Genomic DNA, 22,423 nt, shown 5'->3' with positions numbered 1-22,423 from the left:
AACCAATTCCTCATAGACAGGAAAACTAGATTCCTTCACTTTGCCTAGGGCAGGGTTTCTCAACTTAGGCTTCAGTTGACATTTTGGTCTAGATAATTACTTTTGGGGGCTATTTTGTGCATTGTGAGATATTTGGAAACATCCCTGGCCTCTACCTACTAGATCCCAGTACCCACCTTCACCTATCTATGACAACCCATAATGCCTTTAGACATTGCCCTGGAGGGGCTCAGTTACCCCTGGTTAAGATCTACTGGCCTAGCAGGCATTGAGAAAGCAGGGATGTTTTGCCAGTAAATACTAATCTGATGGTTTCCACCTTCTCCGAGAAAGAGAAGAGCTCATTTGCTGTCTGAGAGAGGAGAGAGGCACAAAGTAGCAAGTTTGAGGAAAACGGAGTAGGTGCAGAATATGAGGTGGTGACTCAACTAGGAAAACAGCAAAATAGCCAAAGAACATAGAGGGACCAGTTGAAGGTGAAAACACACATCTACATGATTTTTGTTGTAGATTCTAACATAGTTTTCCCTTTTTCTCTTCTTACCTATTCCAATATTCCTAAGCAACACTTACTTGGGTTATATATGGCCAAGAAACTTAGGTGGTAATTGGAGAGAATGTATGCACCTGTTGCACATCATCTTTTAAAAGGCAGCAACAAATGACCATTTTAGAATCCCATATCAGGGACCTGTTGTTGCTTTTTAAATATGTTGAACAAGTATAGATTATACAGCTCTGAATACCTTCTCGTTTATTAATTACAACAAAAACTTATAATGATATCACTGACTTCTGAATCATTAAAAAAGCCATATGTTGACTATCATGTAAGTAAATGAGTAAAACAAGCTTAATAAACATTTCACATTTTTAAACTGAAACAAATTTTGTTTGAAATCTTTTTACATCTATATCCCATTCCCTATATACTACAGATAATTGAGCTATGTCTCTATAAAGGAAGATGTTAAGAGTCTGATTTACTGTTTGTGCTTTGTGTAAATGGGGCATTTTAAAAAATGTTTTGAAAGTTCTATGTATCCATCATGGTGAATATTAGCGCTAAGGAGGTTATGTACAGAAGGGTTATTCATAAATATCATTTAATCCCCAATCCAAAAAGGGAAAATGTAAAGCAGGCAACACTTAAAAATATGATAAGCATGAAAATATAATCTATCTTGTTGTTATTATTATTTTTAGGATGGCCTTGTGAAAGCTGATATGGAGAAATTGACATTTTATGCAGTATCTGCGCCAGAGAAACTGGATCGAATTGGTTCTTACCTGGCAGAAAGGTTGAGCAGGGATGTTGTCAGACATCGTTCTGGGTAAGGAAACTAATGGCTGCTAAAATAGTATCTTTGGAAAATTCTTTCTAGACTTTTAAATCATTCTATAGATTATTTTGCCATTTAGTGCAACAAAGATAATATATAGAGGATAAAACATGTAGTATTATACAAAGAAATGTATAATACTCTGATAGATGCTGTGGCTTTTATTACTTTCCTGGTGGTCAGGTTTTGTGAGTAGACTATGTTAGTTTACTGAGTTACCTTTAGCTTGTGACTATTGATTTTTGAGACTTTTCTAATGGGAAATAGTAGAAATTGACTCACTTAGTCTATCAGTGCAATACTGTAATTTTAAAATCAATCTCTAAATTGAAAACAAACAGAAAGATCCTGTTAACCAGATGATTTTTTTTTTTCCACACAGCTTCAGTTTTACCTCTCAGAGGAGTAATAAGAAAGAACCGTGTTAGGCTTAGATATCAAGGCCCAGGAAATTCAAGCATGCTGATTTGGCACTGTGCTAGCTACACTCCTACTGATAAATAGAAGTCTACCGTCCTACTATAGTCTCTGTGCTCGCACAAGAATAACTTTGCAATTTGGATTATAAATACTTTCTCATTCTGTCATTTTATGATCCAAGTTTTCAGGAGTATTCTGTTCTCCAAGTGATAATATTAGCTTTCTGTACCTTTGCATTGTTACCACTTAGAATATTTTAGTAAGTGATGGCACACATAGCTTTATGGTTGATTGTTGAAGGAAAAGTGTCTAAAGACTGAATTTTAATTATTGTTTAGATTTACCCTTTAAAAATTGATACATGATATTTTACATATTTATGGAGTACATGTGAGTATTTGTCACATGTACAGAATGTGTAAAGATCAAGTCAGGGTATTTGGGCTATCCATCACCTCAATTTATCACTTCTGTGTGTTGGGAACATTTCAAGTCCTTTTCTAGCTACTCTGAGATATACAGTACACTGTTGCTAACTTTAGTCACCCTACTCTGCTACCGAATATTAGAACTACTACTTTTATCTGATTTTGTAAATTTGTATTCATTAATCAAACTCTCTTCATCCCTCCACACCCCGGCCCCCCCAGCCCCACTTACATGCTCTTCCTAGCCTCTGGTGTCTGTCTGAATTTTAAGTACAAGATGTAAAATCTGATGAATTGTAAAGTAATATTTATGAGATTTTAAAAATAATGTTCTGTTGCTGGTAGTGTTTTATCTACTCACATTTAGACATCTAAGTAGATTATATTGGAAATTGTCACATTACCATAATATTATTATTTTGGGTCAGATACAAGTAAATATGGTTAAAAGTCTGGAAAATAGAAAATGTCCATATTTACAAAGAAAAATATACACAAAGTTAATGTTAAAGAAGCTCAGATAATTAAGGAGAAAATGGAGGAATACAGTGTATATTTTCTGTATACTTTGATAGAAGGATTATTTTATAACCAAGATATTAGTGCTGTGTGAGAATTAAGATTTTACTTAGGAGTTACTAAATTTGCATTTCTTTCTTCAGTGTATTTCAATAGAATTATTTCAGTTCTTCCAATGGAAAGCACTTAGGAGAATTAAGAGAGGTAGAAATGCTTTGACGTTCTTTTTCTCCTACATGTAGGTATGTTTTGATAGCTATGGAGGCACTGGACCAACTTCTCATGGCTTGCCATTCTCAAAGCATTAAGCCATTTGTAGAAAGCTTTCTTCATATGGTGGCAAAGCTGCTGGAATCGGGGGAACCAAAGCTTCAAGTTCTTGGAACGAATTCTGTGAGTAAAACTATTCTGTTGCTAAATTTATGCTTAATTAGCATATCTAGAATTAATTGCTTCTTAGAATGACTTTACCTGGTAAAGACGAATTCCCTGAATAGGGCATTTGAACAGTCAACACAAATTAAGATAATTAGAATACTTTGCCTCTCACTCTTTCTGCTGTTTCTTGTGAAATCTGTGGTATTAACTAATCATAATAGAATATCTGCCTGTAAATGAATGCATACCTGTCATTTTTATTTTCTCTTGGTCTTTTATTGCAACACTAACTTTGTGTCCTACATTCCTTTTGAGTTTCATGCCTTTTCATTAATTAAGGTTGTTTACATTTTTATGGCTAGTATGAATAATGCTGCTATGAAGATTTGTGTACCGTTTTTTGTGTGGATGTGTGTTTTTCATTCTCTTGGATATATACTTAGTAGTGTAATTGCTGGGTCATGTAGTAACTGTATTTAACTGTTTTCCAAAGTGGTTGCATTATTTTATATTCCCACCACCAATGTGAGTGTTGTTTCTCCACATCCTCATCAGTACTTGTTATTGTCTATCTTTTTTTATTTTAACCATCCTAGAGGGTCTGAAGTGGTATCTCATTGTGGTTTTGATTTTCATTTCCCTAATGACTAATGGTAAAACTTTGCATGTGCTCATTGACTCTTGGGTATATTTTCTTTGGAGAAATGTCTATTCAAATCCTTTCCCTCCTTTTTTCAATCGTCTTTTTATTGTTGAGTTGTAAAAGTTCTTTATATATTCTTGGTAAGAGTTATTTATCAGATACATAATTTGCAGATATCTTCTCCAATTCTATGGTTTTCTCTTTTCACTTTCTTCATGGTATGCTTTGAGTCACTAAAGTTTTGATTTTGATGAAGTGCAATTGCTTTTTTTTTTCCTTTTGTTGTTGGTGTGCATGGGTGTGTATGTGTGTTGGGGGGGTGGTGGACAGGTATGCTTTCAGTTTCATATCTAAGAAACTATTGCCTAATCCAAAATCACAAAGGTTTACTCCTATAGTTTCTTCTAAAGAGTTTTACAGTTTAGGTTTGTATTTAATAATCCATTTTGAGTTAGCTTTTGTATGTGCTATGAATTCAGCATTCAGCTTTATCCACATTTTGCATGTGGATATTTAACTATGCCATTACTATCCGTTGAAAAGGCTATTCTTTTCCTTTGAATGGTCTTGAATGGTCTTTGAATGGTCTTAAAAATAAATTTACCATAGAAGTTAAGGTTTGTATGTTTATTCTTTTTTAGACTGCTTCTGAACTATTTCTGCTCGCCACATTCATTTTCTTCCATCTTGAACCATTGTCCCTTAAAATAAGTTTGGGGAAAGCATACCTACTTTAAAAAGAAAATACAGTGGTAATATTTATTCTCTTGTCTTTAGTTTCATTGTATCACCTTCAGTCTTTCAGTTCCAACTTCTTCTCTGAGAAGCTTTAAGGCGTTCAACCTACATGAATACTGTATGTTTCCATTCAGAGTTTTAATTAAAAAAATAACAGAATCATATATTACCTGCTATTGTTTATGGATAATTATTTTCTGGTATAGGACAGGAAGAGGAAGTATACGAGGTGCTGACAGTACGGATTCCAGAGTCTGACCACCCCAGTTTGAACTACGCCTGTACCGCTTTCTAACTGTATACCTTGAGCAAGTTATTTACTCTCTCTTTACCTCAGTTTTTCATCTGTGAAATGAGGATAATGAGAATACCAATCTCACAGGATTGTTGTGTGACATGAGTTGATATATATGAAGCTTTTGGAAGAGTGCATAGCACTGTTAGTTATTACTGGTAGCAAGAGCATTAAATGAGCCCTAATTCAAAACTCTTAATATGATTTTTTTCACTTACTTCAGCAGGAATATATTGGGTATTTCCAAATGCATTTAGATGATGTGACAAGCTTAGTTTCAGGCAAGGTAGCTACTTAGGCTTCTCCTGTTTTGTTTACATTAGGTGAGGAACGTTTTGGGGAAGTGGCTTACTAGCTAGGGGGAGAATTTTAGTATACATTTCCAGAAGTGTCTTTACTTTCACCCAGCAATGCCATTAGATTGTTTTAATGAGTCTTTTGGGCAAAAGACCAATTTCCCCAGTTACTTACCTTAATTTGAGTGAATTTTATTAAATGAAATGCCATATTATCTTGACCAACATTAATTACCTAGTATTTACTGCTGGTCTGATTTTCTTAGTGGTGCTGAGTGCCTTATGTTGTCGAGCACGACCAGTACTAATTTAAAATTTATTAATGGTCTTCCTACAGTTTAATTTGTTGACATTTTCCTCTTCATGCTAATGCCAACTCAATATGACAGTAATAGATGCAATGTATTTCGGTTCTCCTTTGTTTCAAAAACTGTGCTAGATACTTTTTGTTTTTACCTCTTTTTTTATTGTAAACTGTTTCAAATATAGAAAAGTGTGGAGCATAATATAGTATAGCTGTATACCTACTGATTCAAGAAAGAAAAATTTTAAATAATATCAATAAATAACATATAATTTTGTTATAAATAATAATATTGGTAATACATGTTAATGGCATGCAACATTGGTTCATGTTTTTAAAGAAATAATATAGTATATGCTAGATATTTTACCTATATTAATTATATCATGATTCTCGGAAACCCTTCAAACTTAGAAATACTATTTTCATTTTATAGATGAGGGATTACAGCTAAATAACTTGTCCAAAGACACAGTGAAGTATTGCTGTATATAATAGGGGGATTCAATCTTAGGCCTTTCTTACTTCAAAGCTTGTGTTCTTTGTGCAATGATAAATACATTGTCATTATTATGGATTAAGATTTAGGGAAAGCATAGATTACGTTTCTTCTTTTTTCTTCCTCTTGTTTTCTAAAAGTTTATTATTAAAAAGTTTCTTTTGGATTGGGTGCAGTGGTTCATGCCTTTAATCTGGGTGCTTTGAGAGGCCAAGGCAGGAGGATCATTTGAGGCCAGGAGTTCAAGAGCAGCCTGGGCAACACAGCGAAACCCCCATTGTTACAAAAATAAAATTAAATCAAAAAATTAGACAGGTTTGGTGGTGCATGCCTGTAGTCCTGACGCCGTGGGAGGCTGAGGTGGGAGGATTACTTGAGCCTAGGAATTCGAGGCTCACCACTGCACTGCAGCCTGGGCAACAGAGCAAGACCCTATCTCAAGAAAAAAAGTTTCTTCTGTATTAATGTCATATTTGATATTTTGTTTGTTTCTTATTTTTATATTGCTTGTTAATATGACGGTGTATGAAATTAAATGTATTTGGTCCACACTTTCAAGAAGGTAATATATATTGTTTATATTATTTGTGTTTTTTAGTTTGTCAAATTTGCAAATATTGAAGAAGACACACCTTCCTATCACAGACGTTATGACTTTTTTGTGTCTCGATTCAGTGCCATGTGTCATTCCTGTCATAGTGATCCAGAAATACGAACAGAGTATGTATTATTTTACTTTATGATCTATAGTAAGTAATTTAGAGATGAATATTATGTTTATATGTTACATAATGATTACCAGAGGAAACAAGAATATGGCTGAAATATGGCTTTCCATTGCTGTTAGAAGCTATAATTACTGACTGAAGTAGCAAAATGAGAATGGCTTTCCAGCTCACTAAAATGCAGTCTTTACTGTTGCCTAGAATGTCTCCTCATGCTCTGCTTACTCTGTCAGATCTTGTCCTTCTATCATTTCTTCCTGCTTGCGCTCTAATCCTGCCACGTGGATCTCCTTGCCATTTCTTGAACACTTTAGTCACACTTCTCCTCAAGCCCTTTGGACACATTGGTCTTGGTGCAAAAAACAATTCTCTAGTGCCCACATGGCTTGTTACCTCACTTTGTTCAGATTTCTGCTCAAATGACACCTTATCACAAGAACCCTCCCCAGCCACCGTTTATTAATGTCACCCTTCTTATTCCATCCCTAGTTATCTTTATCTTTTTATCATGTATCTCTTTGTTTCTTGCTCCTCTATGGAATATAAATTCCAGGAGGGTGAGGACTTTGGTTTGAGGACTGCAGTATTGCCAGTACTTTGAATAGGGCCTGGTACATAGTAGGCTCTCAGTTAGTACTTTTTGAGTGAATAAGTAGATCAATGGAATGAATGTATATTACTGAATCACTATCCATCTAAGGTTGTCATGACAACTATCTTGGACATTTTTAAACATTTCTTCTAGATGTATCCTACTAAAAATCTGGAGTCAAATATTTTATAAACTCAATCTGTAGGCGGATAGAATGAGAAATACAGAAATGAGAAACTTTAAAGTTAAGAATTAAAGTCAAAATGACTTTGGGAAACATAGAAAGTAATTTGAGCATTACTATCTTACATCTAAAAACCAAGAAATCTGCCAGGATTTAAAGTTACTGTGGGCAGTTGATAATCAAGATATAGAATGCTTTATAATTTTTACTTTTATTTTAAAATAAATAAAGGAATGTACAGAAATATAACTAGCTTTTAGTTAAAGCATACAAGCTACAGTGCTGGTTTACATGAAACAAAAATAAGTATAAATGTTATTTTAACTTGGAGAAAGAAAGTTTAAAGGTGATTAAATAGTTATTTTCAGGTATAAAATTTATTTTTGTCTGTGATGCTGCTGGTATAATTTTTGCTCAGTAGAGTATAGGCCATTTAGAGTCCTGCTATTATTCCTTTATTACGAAGTGTACAGCCTTCTCAGAGGTGAAAAATACTATAATTACCTTATAAGAATTAGTTTTCTGTTTGTCTCCATCACCAGGAAAATTCTTTTTTCTGTCTCTCAAGGATATTTTTTAAATGTTTATGAGACTGTTCTCTCTCTTGAGAGGCTGATAATAAGTTTTTAATGGAGCAAAAAGATACAAAGATTAGCTAAAGAAAATGGCAATTTTTTCAAGATTTTAACATTTTTGCTTTCTTTCAAAATATAGAAAATATCTGGAATGTGGTATGTTTTTTCTAAATATTTATCATTCCCTAGTGAAATATCTTGTCTTTTGAATATATTTTTACCTGTTTTTCATTACTGCTTCCGAGAAAAACTTTGAAATTTTCTATAAACCAATGAAAGGACTTACAGTACATTTTGCTAATTCTATGTCTTTCCAATATTATATCATATTTGAAGTTCCATAATACCCACATTTTATTTGAATTCCTGTAAAACAAATGAGTAAACTAAAATGCTATTTAATATAAAATACTTAGTTTGATTATTTTTGCTTTACCTTAAATAAAAGCCCTTTTGATTTTCTTTAAGTATATTTATATTCTGAATTCTAACTTAGATAAATCATTAGTCCCTTTATTTTTTTTACCAAGCTCTTATCAAGTAGAACTCCAGGGGACATGGACAGTAGGAGATGGAGCTGGTAAATATTAGGATTTTCTTATTTTCCTTGAAGAACTGGTTCCCACTTGTAGCATCACAATCTTAATCTCTAACTCTGATTTTCTAAAGAAACTTCAGCTGTGGTAGAAATTACCACCACCACCACCATCATTGTCATCATCCTCATCATGGTTAGCAGCAAACGGGAACAGCTAACACTGAGTGCTTACTGTGTGCCAATTATTGTTTACCCACTTTATATGAATTAACTCATTTAAATTACTCAACATTTCTATGCTGTAGATGTGACAGTTGTTCTATTTTACTGATGGGGAAACTGTAGAATTCCTTTTGGGGGATCATGGCTAGAATGTGCTGATTAGTCTAGATGTTAGATCTGGATAGGATGAAGCCGTGTAGCTATAGTAGCTATTGGTAGTTACCACCGACACCACCCTTTAACCTTGAACAAGGGCACCACTATCTGCTGCTGCACCATTTAGGCTGCTGTCTCACAAGGCATGATACAAGTTTCATCTTGTTTGTTCATGTGCTCCATGCCACCTTGTGCTTGGCCTTCTCATCACCCAAGGTGTAGCAGCAGGTACGTAAAGCAGGCACCTTTTGTAGCAGTGTTAGCCTTGCCCACTGTAATAGCTGCACGAGAATCTCTCTCATAGATCTTCTTTATGTTTTAAAAAGTAGCATGTATAGACACAGCTTTGAAATAGGCAAAATGTGCCTTTGTGTCTTCTAATTCATTTTTCTCACCTGTTCAGTATCATATTACTGCCACCTCCCATTCTCCATCTGCTACTCTTGAATGCCTGCGTTATTTTGCCATGGGGATGTAAAGCAATGTCACCTCCCTCCCCATATCTTCTATTCTTTAAACCTATTTACTGTTTTTGGAAGACAATGCTAGGTAAACTGAATAAACATCTAATTGGTGAGTATTTTAGACAGCAGAAAGAAAGGAAGTAAATAGCCATCATATTTGACCAGAAGGAAAATGTTTTGAGACTAATTGGGCCACCAAGTTAGCTCTGCTTGAGACTTTGTTCTGTTGCAGTTTTTAGAAACTGTTTACAAGTCACTTTTCTTCTCATTCTTGAACCTGTAGATTTTTATTTTCTTTTGCTTTTTTGAAGAAGTATAAGGAAGAGCTTGAGGAGGTTTGGTGATGTGATCTGGGATGGGAGGATAAGGCAGCATTCTCTCACTACTATATTGATACATTTTAAGTCACATCCGATTATTATATGATAATGTATATGTGTTTATAGACACATTTGTATATATATGGCTGAGGTTATCTGTGCTCCATTTCGATAGTTCTTATTTGTAATACCTTTTAAAAGAACCAGCTTAGTCTTCTGTCTAGGTGGACTAAGGGAGTTGAAGGGCTGTTAGGGAGGAACAGTGAGAAGTCTGAAGAAGCATGAAGGGTGTTCAGAACAGGGAAATCCTGTTTTCACTCAGCTCTTAAGACTTCTAGGTAAGAAATGGAGTATCATTATCATTTTAAGAAAATCTATGTTGTTGATTTTTTTAAATAGAAAAATAGATATTTCTGTATTTTAGAGTCCTTTTAACTTTTTAAATGCTGATTTTAAGAACATGATATTTAAAGTAAGCCTTTTTGGGGCATATCTCTGTGTCTTGAGATTTACTTTCTTAGACTTGTGTGTTATTTTAAGATATTTTATTGATAAGATAACAGTATTTACTTGATATCCATTCTCTTAGGCAAACAGACTTATTCAAATAATTTTTTTATGGCTCATTTTCTTCCTTTTTTTTTTTTTTTTTTTTAATAGGATACGAATTGCTGGAATTAGAGGTATTCAAGGTGTGGTTCGCAAAACAGTTAACGATGAACTTCGGGCCACCATTTGGGAACCTCAGCATATGGATAAGATTGTTCCATCCCTTCTGTTTAACATGCAAAAGATAGAAGAAGTTGACAGGTATTTAAAAAGATACTAATGTTGAGACTATGTTACTTTTATGTATATGTATGTGTGTTTGCTAGGATAAGAATGTTTTGTCTTTAGTACTGTGTAAGTAGTCTCATAAAGTTAAATGAGTTTAAAAATATGTACCTTTCTGAAAAAATTTTTAGTCTGTGGTGATCACATTAGGCTTATAGTAGACTACAGAATATTACTCATACACTTAAGCCTTTCTTTTAGAATAAGTTTACAGTTTATTTGCCACTAGTTATTGAATATTCAAATTGCCGTTTTAATGAATACTACTTAAAGTTACAAATGTGAGAAACAGAAATTATAACTTTACTTTTGTTAATCTAAAAGATCCAGCATACTTTTGCACAGGGAGTTAGAACTAACGAAAATAATAATGATAATGATAATAATAGCTACCTACACTGTATTTTATTTTTTCAACAAAATAGTTAGACACTGTTCATATTTGATTTGTCCTAAGATATTTTGAAATTGAATATTGTTTTGGGATTTATGCTCTTTTTTTCTTTTTCCTCTACAACATTCACTTGCAGTTAGAATTCTGTACTTTATTCCACTTTTTCAAATACTAGAAGCTTATCCCCCACATTTTTGTTACCATACACAGAGATAATGAGTTAATAAATGAATAGTAAAATATTATAAATCCCAGCACTTTGGGAGGCCGAGGCGGGCGGATCACAAGGTCAGGAGATTGAGACCACGGTGAAACCCCGTCTCTACTAAAAATACAAAAAATTAGCCGGGCGCGGTTGTGGGCGCCTGTAGTCCCAGCTACTCGGGAGGCTGAGGCAGGAGAATGGCGTGAACCCGGGAGGCGGAGCTTGCAGTGAGCCGAGATCGCGCCACTGCACTCCAGCCTGGGCGACAGAGCGAGACTCCGTCTCAAAAAAAAAAAAAATATATATATATATATATATATATATATATATTTTTAACATTTAATGTAAATAATATATTATAAATATTTCAGAAGCAGTATTCTCCAGTGGCTTATTATCCTGACTTTCCTGGTTCTTGCAGTTTGAGGAGAAAAATTTGAATCAAATTTAAAAGTGATCCAATCTGTAGTTCTAAATTTACATTTTATTTATGATTTTAGTGATTATATGTGTAGTAGCAACATAAAAGTAGTCTAGAAATGATAGGTAGTTGATAACTGTATGGTAACACTTAAACATTGATGTTAATTTACAGTAATTACAGAAAGGATTCATGCTTAATTCCTTAGATGTGACTGCCTCCAGCTTTGGGAACCTTTCCTAAAGTGTGAAAGTTGATGTACTTTAGCACTATCTGTATTTTCCTATTCTTGGCACTGTAGCTGAGGTGAAAGTTTCCTTATCTCAAATATTTACTATTTAAAGGTTCACTAGCTAGTTGGGAACCCATTTTCCATAATTATGGCTCTTGAGGTCCAGAATTAGCATAAGTAAAATACAAGAAACAGCTCATTGGTTGTCAATTCTTAAGAAATTATGTTTTTTCGTGATATAATCCCAGTGCCACATATACATTTTTAGAATTATTATTCATAAATTCATTAGCCTAAAATAATGTTTCAGGATGTGAATAGAATATTGTCTGCTGAAGACAGCTATGTATACAGATATTCTAATTAGCTTTTAAATTTTATTTTTTATTTACAGGCTATGTCATAGGTTTTCACTTTATTTTTGCCCATTTACAGTTAAATGAAGGATACCTAAAGACGGTCTCTGGGCCCTGTGTTCTTACTAAGATTTTGCTATAAATATAGAAAAGTTGAATGAAAGTGAATAGCAAGCTGCTGAGTATAAGAGACATTCTGTTAGAAATAATTTGCACAGCCAAGTTTATTTCTTCAATTTGAAAGAGTGTATGATTCACTTTGGTGGTGTTAAATTCATGAAATTAGAATTAAGCTTTATATTTGCTGGAGGATAAAAAGAAAATGCCATTTTAACATTTCTAAAAAGTAAAGTGTATTGTTTATTAGAATTAATGTTAAAGGCCGGGCGCGGTGGCTCAAGCCTGTAATCCCAGCACTTTGGGAGGCCGAGACGGGCGGATCACGAGGTCAGGAGATCGAGACCATCCTGGGTAACACAGTGAAACCCCGTCTCTACTAAAAATACAAAAACTTAGCTGGGCGAGGTGGCGGCGCCTGTGGTCCCAGCTACTCGGGAGGCTGAGGCAGGAGAATGGCGTGAACCCGGGAGGCGGAGCTTGCAGTGAGCTGAGATCCGGCCACTGCACTCCAGCCTGGGTGACAGAGCGAGACTCCGTCTCAAAAAAAAAAAAAAAAAAAAAAAAAAAAAAAAAAAAAAAAAAAAAAAAAAAAGAATTAATGTTAAAATTCTTGTGTTTTTCTTTATTTCCCTTTTTTTTTTAGTCGCATAGGCCCTCCTTCTTCTCCTTCTGCAACTGACAAAGAAGAGAATCCTGCTGTGCTGGCTGAAAACTGTTTCAGAGAACTGCTGGGTCGAGCAACTTTTGGGAATATGAATAATGCTGTTAGACCAGTTTTTGCGTAAGTAGTTTTTCCTGGTTATTTGTGACTTTGCTGTGTTAATTCTGTGTTAACTTATTTATAGAGGACAACTACTTTTTTACTTGCATGAGTGAGTTATTAATGGAACCAGTGTAACATTGTAGAAGTAGTACAGGACTGAGTCATGCATGATATGTTTGAACAGTGGTTCAATTACTTAATTAGCTTTTTCCCTTTAAGTATGAAGTGTAATAATATGTTTAATATCATGGGCATTGTTTAACTTGAGTATCTACTTACAGACCTTGAAATGCATATGTGCAGTGAAATATTTAAACAAACAGTGTCTAAGTATGATGTATCTTCTTCTACTAACTTTCATGGTCAGTTTTTCCTGGTCACTAGCTTCTATTTATTGGCTGTCTTTTTGCCATGGCTGGGCTACCTTAGATCACATTCACATCCCTGAGTAAATTCATCTTTTACATAGTGATTAATCAGAGCAAGAATATTAAATATCTCGTTGGTACTTTCATGCTCTCCTCCCGGCAAAATACGTTAATGAGCTTTGAGTTTCTCCACATAGACATGATCTCTCAAGCCTTGTCAAGCCGTTGTGTTTCTAACTCAGTCACCAGATGATAGATCTACTATAAAATATTCTGTGTAATTTCTAGATGTTTTTGCTAGTCTTTCTTTTGTTAAAATTCACCTTGTCCTTTTCTCCTTCTGACTGTAATAGTGGCTTTATAGAATATATACGGTATTCCTAATGTAACATCCAGAGTTCTTTAGGACAGATGGATGTTCGTAGCCTAGTGTTCAAAGTTGAACCTTAGTTACAAGAATCTATAAATCATAAAATTATATTAAAAATTAGAGAATCATTAGATTTTCAAAGGGATCTATGTTTCCTCCCACCTCCAAAATATTGAGATCCACTGTTTAAATGTTCTGTAAACTTACGGAAATGCTGCTAAAAATTAATCAGAATTATGCCAAATATACCAAGGGCAAATTTATTTTTTTAATATCCAGCTAGACATGCTGACTTAACATCAGAATTCCATTTTTTTATCTTAATACTCTTAGAACTAATCTATAAGACCTTAGAAATCTACAGAGCCAGCTTGGAAGAAAGAATTTACCAAATAAGCTGTACTTGAGTTGAATAACATGAACTGAGTTATGTTCTTTTCTACATAGAACTTAAAATTTCTGATCATGTATTAGTTGATTAAATTAATCTTAAGTAAACATGTGATTACACATTAGCCGTTTAGTTAATTAAATATTAAATGCCCTCTGCAAGCGAGGTGCCAGATATTTTGGGAATATATGCATGAATAACAAATTTGATGGGTGATTGACGTGTATAATATTTATAAAATAATATATGAATTATGAGGAAAGGACAAAAAGTGCTCTAGTAGTTCAAAACAAATAAATCATGTCTAATTTGAGAATTTAGGGCCAGTGTCTTTTTTTTTTTTTTTTTTTTTTTTTTTTTTTTTGAGACAGAGTTCACTCTTGTTTCCCAGGCTAGAGTGCAATGGCATGATCTCGGCTCACCACAACCTCCGCCTCCTGGGTTCCAGCGATTCTCCTGCCTCAGCCTCCCAAGTAGCTGGGATTATAGGCGCACAACAGCATGCCTGGCTAATTTTGTATTTTTAGTAGAGATGGGGTTTCACCATGTTGTTGAGGCTGGTCTCAAACTCCCAACCTCAGGTGATCCGCCTGCCTTTGCCTCCCATGTGCTGGGATTACAGGCATGAGCCACAGCACCCTGCCAGGGCCAGTATCTTTTAATGTAAATGAACGTAGTTATCAAAAACTGCTCTGGAAATTGTATTTTATTTGTAAAGAATGCTTTTGTTTGACATTGAAGTAGATTTTTAATTTCAATTATTATTTGATTGAGTAAAGAAAATAAAGGATTTAAAAGAAATTTTGAATATCATATTTTTAATCAATAGTAAGTACAAGACAGTGATAATGTTGGCTGGAGTGTTGGATGTAGTTTAGGGGTTTACAGTGACATAAGAGGGAAAATGTTTAGGCTGTACTGTAGAGATCTTAAAATTTTATATTTAAGTTTATAGATAATCAGTGGAGACCTTAGCTCAAAGTATAAAGTGGCTGAAATGTCCCTTTGAGAAAGTTAATCAGATAGGGCTATATAGGACAAATTTGACCCAGGACCGGTGTGTTAGCAGGTTACTGTAATAAAATTCTTGACAAGTAAATTTGCGAATTCTAAGTAATTGGTAACGTGCTTGAAGTGGTAAATAAAGTTTGTTTTTCTGCCTCTTAGCAGATAAATATTGTATTGGACAATATTTAACTTGACTATTGGGTAAGAGTCCATAAGATCATGATAATACAGGTCATATTAGCGTTAAAGATTTATTTTATATCTTCTGAGAGTGAAGATGGAAGAATTTGACTCAATTATAAGACGGAAACTACCCAGTTTATCAGATTCAGGTTAACTGTGCATTTGTTTTCTGCATTTTGTTCTATAAATTTTCTGAATGTGTTTGTATCACTGCTTCTGTCCACTTTATTTTAATTAGTGGGTTTCATTTCTGCCTTCTACTCTTCATTCAGGCTTCTTCAGAACAGGTAGCCATGTTCAAATGCTTCTTCGAATGTCTAGAGCCTAGAGCATAGTATAACACATAGTAGACCTTAATAACCATGATGATTCAAGAGGGATTTCATGTCTTTTGTTTTGTGCCATTTCCATTTTTTAAGACCCAAAAAGTAATTATTACTTTCAAGGAAATGAAAGTTAGAAGAAGCAGCACAGATGTTAATATAGGTCATATCAGGATGTGCTGTTTATTAGTTGTATGAACTTGAAAAACTCATTCAACCTCTCTGAGCTCCAATTTTTTCACCTTTGAAAAGATTTGAATGCATGCATTAAGTGGTTTATTTATATATTAAAATAGAAGCTACCACTTATCAAGTGCTGCCGCACCCTGTGACTATGCTAACCTCATGTACTTTATCTTACTTAATCTTTTTACCCTATGAAATGGATGTTGTTGTTATCCCCATTTTCCAGGTCAGAGAACTGATCCTTAGAGAAGTCAAGTAACTCGCTCATGGACAAGGACATATAGGTAGAAAATGAAGTCAGAATTCAAATTCTGATCATTTTATTCCTGAACCCATGGTCTAGATTAACCATTAAGATTAATAATATATGCCTAGCATAAAGTATATTTTCAACAAATGATAGCTATAATAAAGCTGGTTTTGATGCGGAGGACAATTTTTAAAATTTAATTTTGATATAGTAGGTAAGAAGTAGATCTGGCAATCTGTGAATATAATCTAAGGCTGTTCCCCTGGTGTTTTCCAGCCTTATATTTTTCCTTCATTCACCCTCTTTCATTCAGATTTACTTGTTAGTTAAAATTACCCTTTGAGAGAAGTAAATTAATAAATCACAACATCAAAAAAACCAGTGAATCAATAAATATTTGTTGATTAAATGTTCATGAAACTATTTCTGGTCCACAGCATTGCTTTAGAAATAGCTTTAATTGCAACATATATTTCATGAAGTTCATTAATTAAGAATTAAATTGAAATCTTGCTTTTCTTTTCAGTAGTATTCTCACTATTAAGCTTTTCCTATTGTTGAGGTTTCTAGAGGAAGAAAGTATAATAAAATAGAGAATTTTAAAGTAATTTTTGTTATTTGCAGGCATTTAGATCATCACAAACTGTGGGATCCCAATGAATTTGCAGTTCACTGCTTTAAAATTATAATGTATTCCATTCAGGTAAGGTTTGATTAACTATTTACTATATATAAGTAATTTTGGTTCTGTATAGATAAGCACATTATCAAACAGATGTGGAAAGCTGTAGGATATAAATCATTCCTCTTAATTTAGCTCTTTTTTTCTCATACATTTTCATTTGCTACTTATTTTCTTATTCGCTAAGATGAAAAGATAGATCTAATAAGGATAACTAAGTCATTCTGTCATGGTTCCTCTCAGAGCCAAGGCCAACACAGACAAGCTTCTTGACAGTCTCCTGCTATCCCCTGATTCATTGAGGGTGCTGTCTTTTAGGGGTTCTGAATTGTCACAGGGATATCTGATCTCATAGCCTACCTTTCCTGGATGGCCCCTAAGCTTTGTATCTAGTCTCCTATGTATACAACCATTTAAATGAGTAGCTTTGGGCACTGGAGAGCTGTAGATGTGCCTGGGACTGCTGCTGGCCTCAGTGTGCACTCACCTTTCCAGATGCTTACCTTCTTGTGGAGTTTAGACTAAGGGACTTTCCTTTCTTGTCGCTTTATCTGGATATCAGAAAGTCTTATATGTAGCTGACCCTTGAATGACATGAGTGTCAACTGTGCAGGTTCACTTACAGTATAGATTTTTTTTCCCAACAAAATGCAGATCGAAAATCTATTATTTGTTGGATTCAAAACCCCACGTATATGGGAGCTGATTTTTTTCCTCACAGGGCCAACTGCAGGATTTGAGTATGTACAGATTTTGGTGTGGGGTGGGGCTGGAACCTATCCCCAAGTATATCAAGGGATAGCTATAGTCTAGTATTTTACTATTGTGTTATGACAGGGTTTGGCAATTTGGGAAAACGTGTAATATTTCTGGAAATGGTAGTATATACTAGAATAGAAATTTCTGTTTATTACCATTGTACAATTAAAACTTTGGATAGCTTTGATTGTTTTAATTGCCATTTACCATAAACTTGGTGTAGGTATCACTCTTAGGTAATATTTCACCCTCTCTCCATAAAACAAACTAGCTAGTCTTGACTAGGATTTATATCCTTAAGGGTTTACATAGACATAGTTTCAAACATAGTAAGGCATTTGTGGTAAAGGGAAAATATTTTACTTAAAGCCTATCTTTTATGCTAAATTTATTTCTTGAGGGTAACAAGATGTGATTAAGAGTTGTACTCTGAAATCAGACAGAATTCACTTTTAGGCTCTTTCTTAATAGTTTCTGCATGACCTTAGACAAATTACTAAAACGTGCCTTATTTATACTGTGAAGGGCATGGAGTAATTGAGGTGAATCTACCTCCTAGAACTGTTTGCGTGTATAATACATATAAAGTACTTAGAAGAGTGCCTGCTTCTGGTCACTTCTGAATGAAATACTCTTTTGTCGTCATTGTTGTTATGTTCAATGTTATAGTCATATATTAGCTCAGGAGTCACCAATTGAAAAGTAGTAATAATAACTAATACATATTAAGCATTTTGTCATACAGTAGACACAATTTGGGTGCTTTATACAAATTAACTTATTTAATTGCCCCAAGAATCCTGTGAATAATTGTTATTGTTTAAATATTATAGATGAGAGAAACTGAGTTACAGGGAGATTAAATAGTGCTCTCTTAATCTGAGAGTTATTTAGCTATTAAATGATAGAGTCAGAATTTGAACTTGGGCGAGTTTGACTCCAGGGCTTAAGTACTTAACCACCACTGTATTACGTTGTGTCTTAAAGCAATTCATCTGTTAGCATTGCTTTAAACTTCAATGTAAGGGCAAATTTTACGATAGATAAATGAAACCTCAGTACACGTGACTTCAACATACTGTATAACATCTTCGCACTTTCCTTCCTTTCACTCCATATTCTTTTGTTTAATACATGATATCATTCTTGAGTTGTTCTTTATAAGTAGAATGAACACATGCCCTGGTTTGCTTAGTGTAGTCATACTTTATAATTATCGACAATACCTCCTTCACTCTCTTCAGTGTCCTCATTTGGACAATAAATCAAATGGCTACTCTTACCTATAAAGGCAGACTAATAACTGCACAAGGTTCACACATCAGAAGCGTGCAGCTTCCTGGACAAGAAGTTCAGTTTCAGGTTTTGTGTGTGTCTTCCTGCCTAACATTCATCTATTTTAACATAGCTTTAAATGAAAAAAAGTAAAGATGAAAACAAACTTAGTTTTTACCTTGGGTGGCTTTAAAAGTAAAAGTAGATGTGTATTATGACAAAAATTTGAGAAATACCTAGAGATGAAATCTGTTACTTGATAGAGAAGGAGGGAAACTTTTTGCATTTGAGCAGAGTAGCCATTATGCATAGGGCACTTCTGCTTCTTATCAAACCACACATTCCAAAGGAAAGAAAGTAACCAGCCTGAAAACAGAGTGGGGGTACCTTTCTGAAGGCAAATACAGACAGGGAGATTGAGAGCCACAGGCACTTTTTACAGCTTGTGCTTGATAGTAGACTGATCCTTACTCATGAGTGTAAGTGTAGGTTTTAAAAAAACAAAACTTTGCTACTCTTCAAAAACAAAAAAATCTATTCACTGGAATTAAAAATAAACATTTTTTTGGCTATCCTTTTTCTGTTTTAGGCCCCAACATCATTTACTACAGTTGATCAGATTTATTTATATGTGATAAAATTGCCTTTGTTAATTGTACATCTTTTGATATCTCCTTGATTTAAATTTTGTCAGGTACACATCGATAATATTTTCATTTTGACACTAGCTCTTGATTAGGTGAGTGTTTTGACTGTTCAGATTGTTAGGTGTCCATGTTAAATAGTATTTATCTAGTTTGGGTATGGGAAAAATACTGTGAATGTCATAATTTATGTTTTTTACAAAATTTTGTACTATTATCAAATCATAAAAGTGTATAAATGTACTTTGTGAAATTACAGAGAATATAAAGATAATAAAAATTTCTCATAAATCGCTTTCTCAGAGGTTGCCAGTGTTAATCTTTTTATATATAATTCTAATTTACTTTTTAAAAACTAGATTGAATTTTATTAAACATAGTATTGTACAGTATGCTTTTTTTCACCCAGAATGTCATAAATATTTTCTAGCATCTGTGTTTATTCTTCAAAAGAATGACTTTGTATTGTGGCTATTTATTGTCTCATAACATTACCACCAGTCACTAATTGGACATTTATGTGTCAGGTGGTTTTTTTCAGTCTTAGGAATTCTGCCAAGGTACATGTACTTGTTTATACATCTTTGTACTGTTTTGTCTCCTTCAGGCTCAGTATTCTCACCATGTGATCCAGGAGATTCTAGGACACCTTGATGCTCGTAAAAAAGATGCTCCTCGGGTTCGGGCAGGTATCATTCAGGTTCTGTTAGAGGCTGTTGCCATTGCTGCTAAAGGTTCCATAGGTGAGTGCCAGTAAATAAAATGTGCATTAATCTGGTTCAAAGTGTTCTTTCAGTAATTATAGCAGTGTATGAAGAACTCTTTAAGAATATTTCTATACGTTTTTAGATGTACAATAATTTTTTCTTTTTGAAATTTGGGTTTGTGCAATTATTTTCAGGCTTCTTTAGTGCACAGTTAAGTATTTTCCTCCACATCAATTCCTCCTCCCTTTCCTTCTTCAAGGATACTCAAGGTTTTTGAGTATTCACTATATACTGAACATTGGGAGAATGCAGAGACAAGAAACTGATAGTGTACTTGTGATTTGACAGCTCCACCTAATACTGTAATATGTGGCAAGCTTTGATCACATATCACAAAAAAAGCCAGGGTTTATAGAAGGGAGGGAAAATGGATTAGCATGAGCAAAATTTTATGTGGTCCTTTTTGGGTAGAATGTATGGTATTAGTTTAGAAATCAGAGAAGTGGCTTTAAAATTAAGTCGTAGCCAAATTGTGGACATATTCCTTTAGCTGATTAATAGTCCTTAAAGATTTAATCTTCATGAGAAATGTGCTATAGGATAATTTTTCTGGCAGCAAAATGTAGGGCACATTAGAAATAACGAGTTAGTGTCATTGTATCCATGAGGGAAAGAACTTGCCCTTGCATGGAAGCAGCAGGAATAACAATGTCAGGTTGATAGGATTTGATAATGGGTTAATGAGAAGTAGGGGTAGCTCAAAACTTATGATATTATACCTACATGTAACTACAAAAATGGAATAGTGCATATTAGAAATACAGAAGTTTGAAGGAGAATCTGGTTGTGGTTTCTTTGCTTCAAACACAAAGTGGAACTATATTATGTAATGATATAGTCATCCCTCGGTATCTGCAGGGGATTGGTTTAAGGACCCCTGAGAATGCCTAACTCTGCGGGTACTCAAGTTCTGTGTATAAAATGGTGTAGTGTTTGCATATAACCTATGCACACCCTCCCATATACTTCACATCATCTTTAGATTACTTACAATACCTACTGCAGTGTAAATGCTATGTGAATAGTTGTTACACTGTATTGCTTTTTTATTTATTTATTTTTTTATCGTGGGTTTTTTTTTTCCCGAATATTTTCAGCCCATAGTTGGTTGAATCTGTGAATCCAGAAGTGCAGATATGGAGGACCAACTGTATTCTTTTGTTCTTTTATTGTCAAATAAAGGTGGGCATCTTGGATATGAATTTTCTATTTTATCTTGTAACTTAGAGAGATAAAACAGGTTATTTAATTGGAAAGTTATTTAATTGGAAATATGAAATAAAACATAGATGATACATTGAATCATCACATTGATTAATGTCTACTGTGTGTTAGGTACCGTGTGCTAGGCTCTATACATTTGAAGAGGCATTTAAACATGGCTACCTGTCCTGATGAAGCTTGAATCAAGAGTAAAAGGCAGAAATGAAATCCACTCATTAAAATAAAGTGGACAGAAGCAGTGATAGAAACACATGCAGAGAATTTATAGAACAAAAAGCAAGAGAACAAATGCAGTTAACCTGAATCTAATAAATTAGGTAGTTTCTGTCTCATAATTGAGGCATATTCTCCCTTCCTCAGTCTCAAAAGATACAAAATAAATATTTGATGCTTCTGTGAGCTATATTATATAATTTCGTGGATTCTTACCTAGCAGTTAAGTTAAATATTGTCCTAGTACACATTATTGTGAACAGATAAGATTAAATAGGTAGAAAGTTTTTGGTAATTCTTGTATGCACATACACATTTTTTAATGGTGGAACCAGAGATTCAAACAGTGAGTTGCTCATAAATGCCCAGTGTTTATTGGTATAATGAGGGGGCTTTCTTAATTATTTCTCATTTACTCTTTTTTTAAAAAATGAAATAGTTAATAAATTACTATGGATTTTTGACTAGAAAATTACAAAAACAATCTGTGAAGAAATAAGATAATTGACTTCAAATATGCAATACTAGAAACATGTATCTTCTCACGTAAGTGATCCTTTATAGGTCCAACAGTGCTGGAAGTCTTCAACACCCTTTTGAAACATCTGCGTCTCAGTGTTGAATTCGAAGCAAATGATTTACAGGGGGGATCTGTAGGCAGTGTCAACTTAAACACAAGTTCCAAAGACAATGATGAGAAGATTGTGCAGAATGCTATCATCCAAACAATAGGTGAGTACATTTCACTTTTCAAAACTGTCATATAAAACAGTGATAGACAAAGCTCTCACATAAAGTCCTGGACTATTTTGGTAC

At 34.1% G+C, this 22,423-nt stretch overlaps 1 protein-coding gene across 7 annotated transcripts in view; it reads left to right on the top strand.

Annotated features, from left to right (window-relative positions):
- LOC105492818 (EFR3 homolog A) overlaps window positions 1–22,423 on the top strand; it is a 102,919-nt gene that overhangs the window by 35,576 nt on the left and 44,920 nt on the right. For 6 of the 7 annotated variants that reach the window (XM_011760076.3, XM_011760077.3, XM_071067821.1 and 3 more), the window contains exons 3-10: window positions 1,207–1,334; window positions 2,953–3,103; window positions 6,462–6,583; window positions 10,300–10,449; window positions 12,845–12,982; window positions 16,668–16,746; window positions 20,011–20,146; window positions 22,172–22,339. In XM_011760076.3, coding sequence (XP_011758378.1) covers window positions 1,207–1,334; window positions 2,953–3,103; window positions 6,462–6,583; window positions 10,300–10,449; window positions 12,845–12,982; window positions 16,668–16,746; window positions 20,011–20,146; window positions 22,172–22,339 — 1,072 coding nt within the window. Of the gene's footprint in view, window positions 1–1,206; window positions 1,335–2,952; window positions 3,104–4,747; window positions 4,767–6,461; window positions 6,584–10,299; window positions 10,450–12,844; window positions 12,983–16,667; window positions 16,747–20,010; window positions 20,147–22,171; window positions 22,340–22,423 lie in introns of those variants that run through there. The other variant, XM_011760078.3, reaches the window with a different exon arrangement.

This window comes from Macaca nemestrina, chromosome 8 (assembly GCF_043159975.1).
Source record: "Macaca nemestrina isolate mMacNem1 chromosome 8, mMacNem.hap1, whole genome shotgun sequence".
In the NCBI taxonomy this organism is placed as follows: Eukaryota; Metazoa; Chordata; class Mammalia; order Primates; family Cercopithecidae; genus Macaca; species Macaca nemestrina.
Note: the sequence above shows the minus strand (reverse complement) of the source record. Positions and strands in the feature narration are given on the sequence as shown.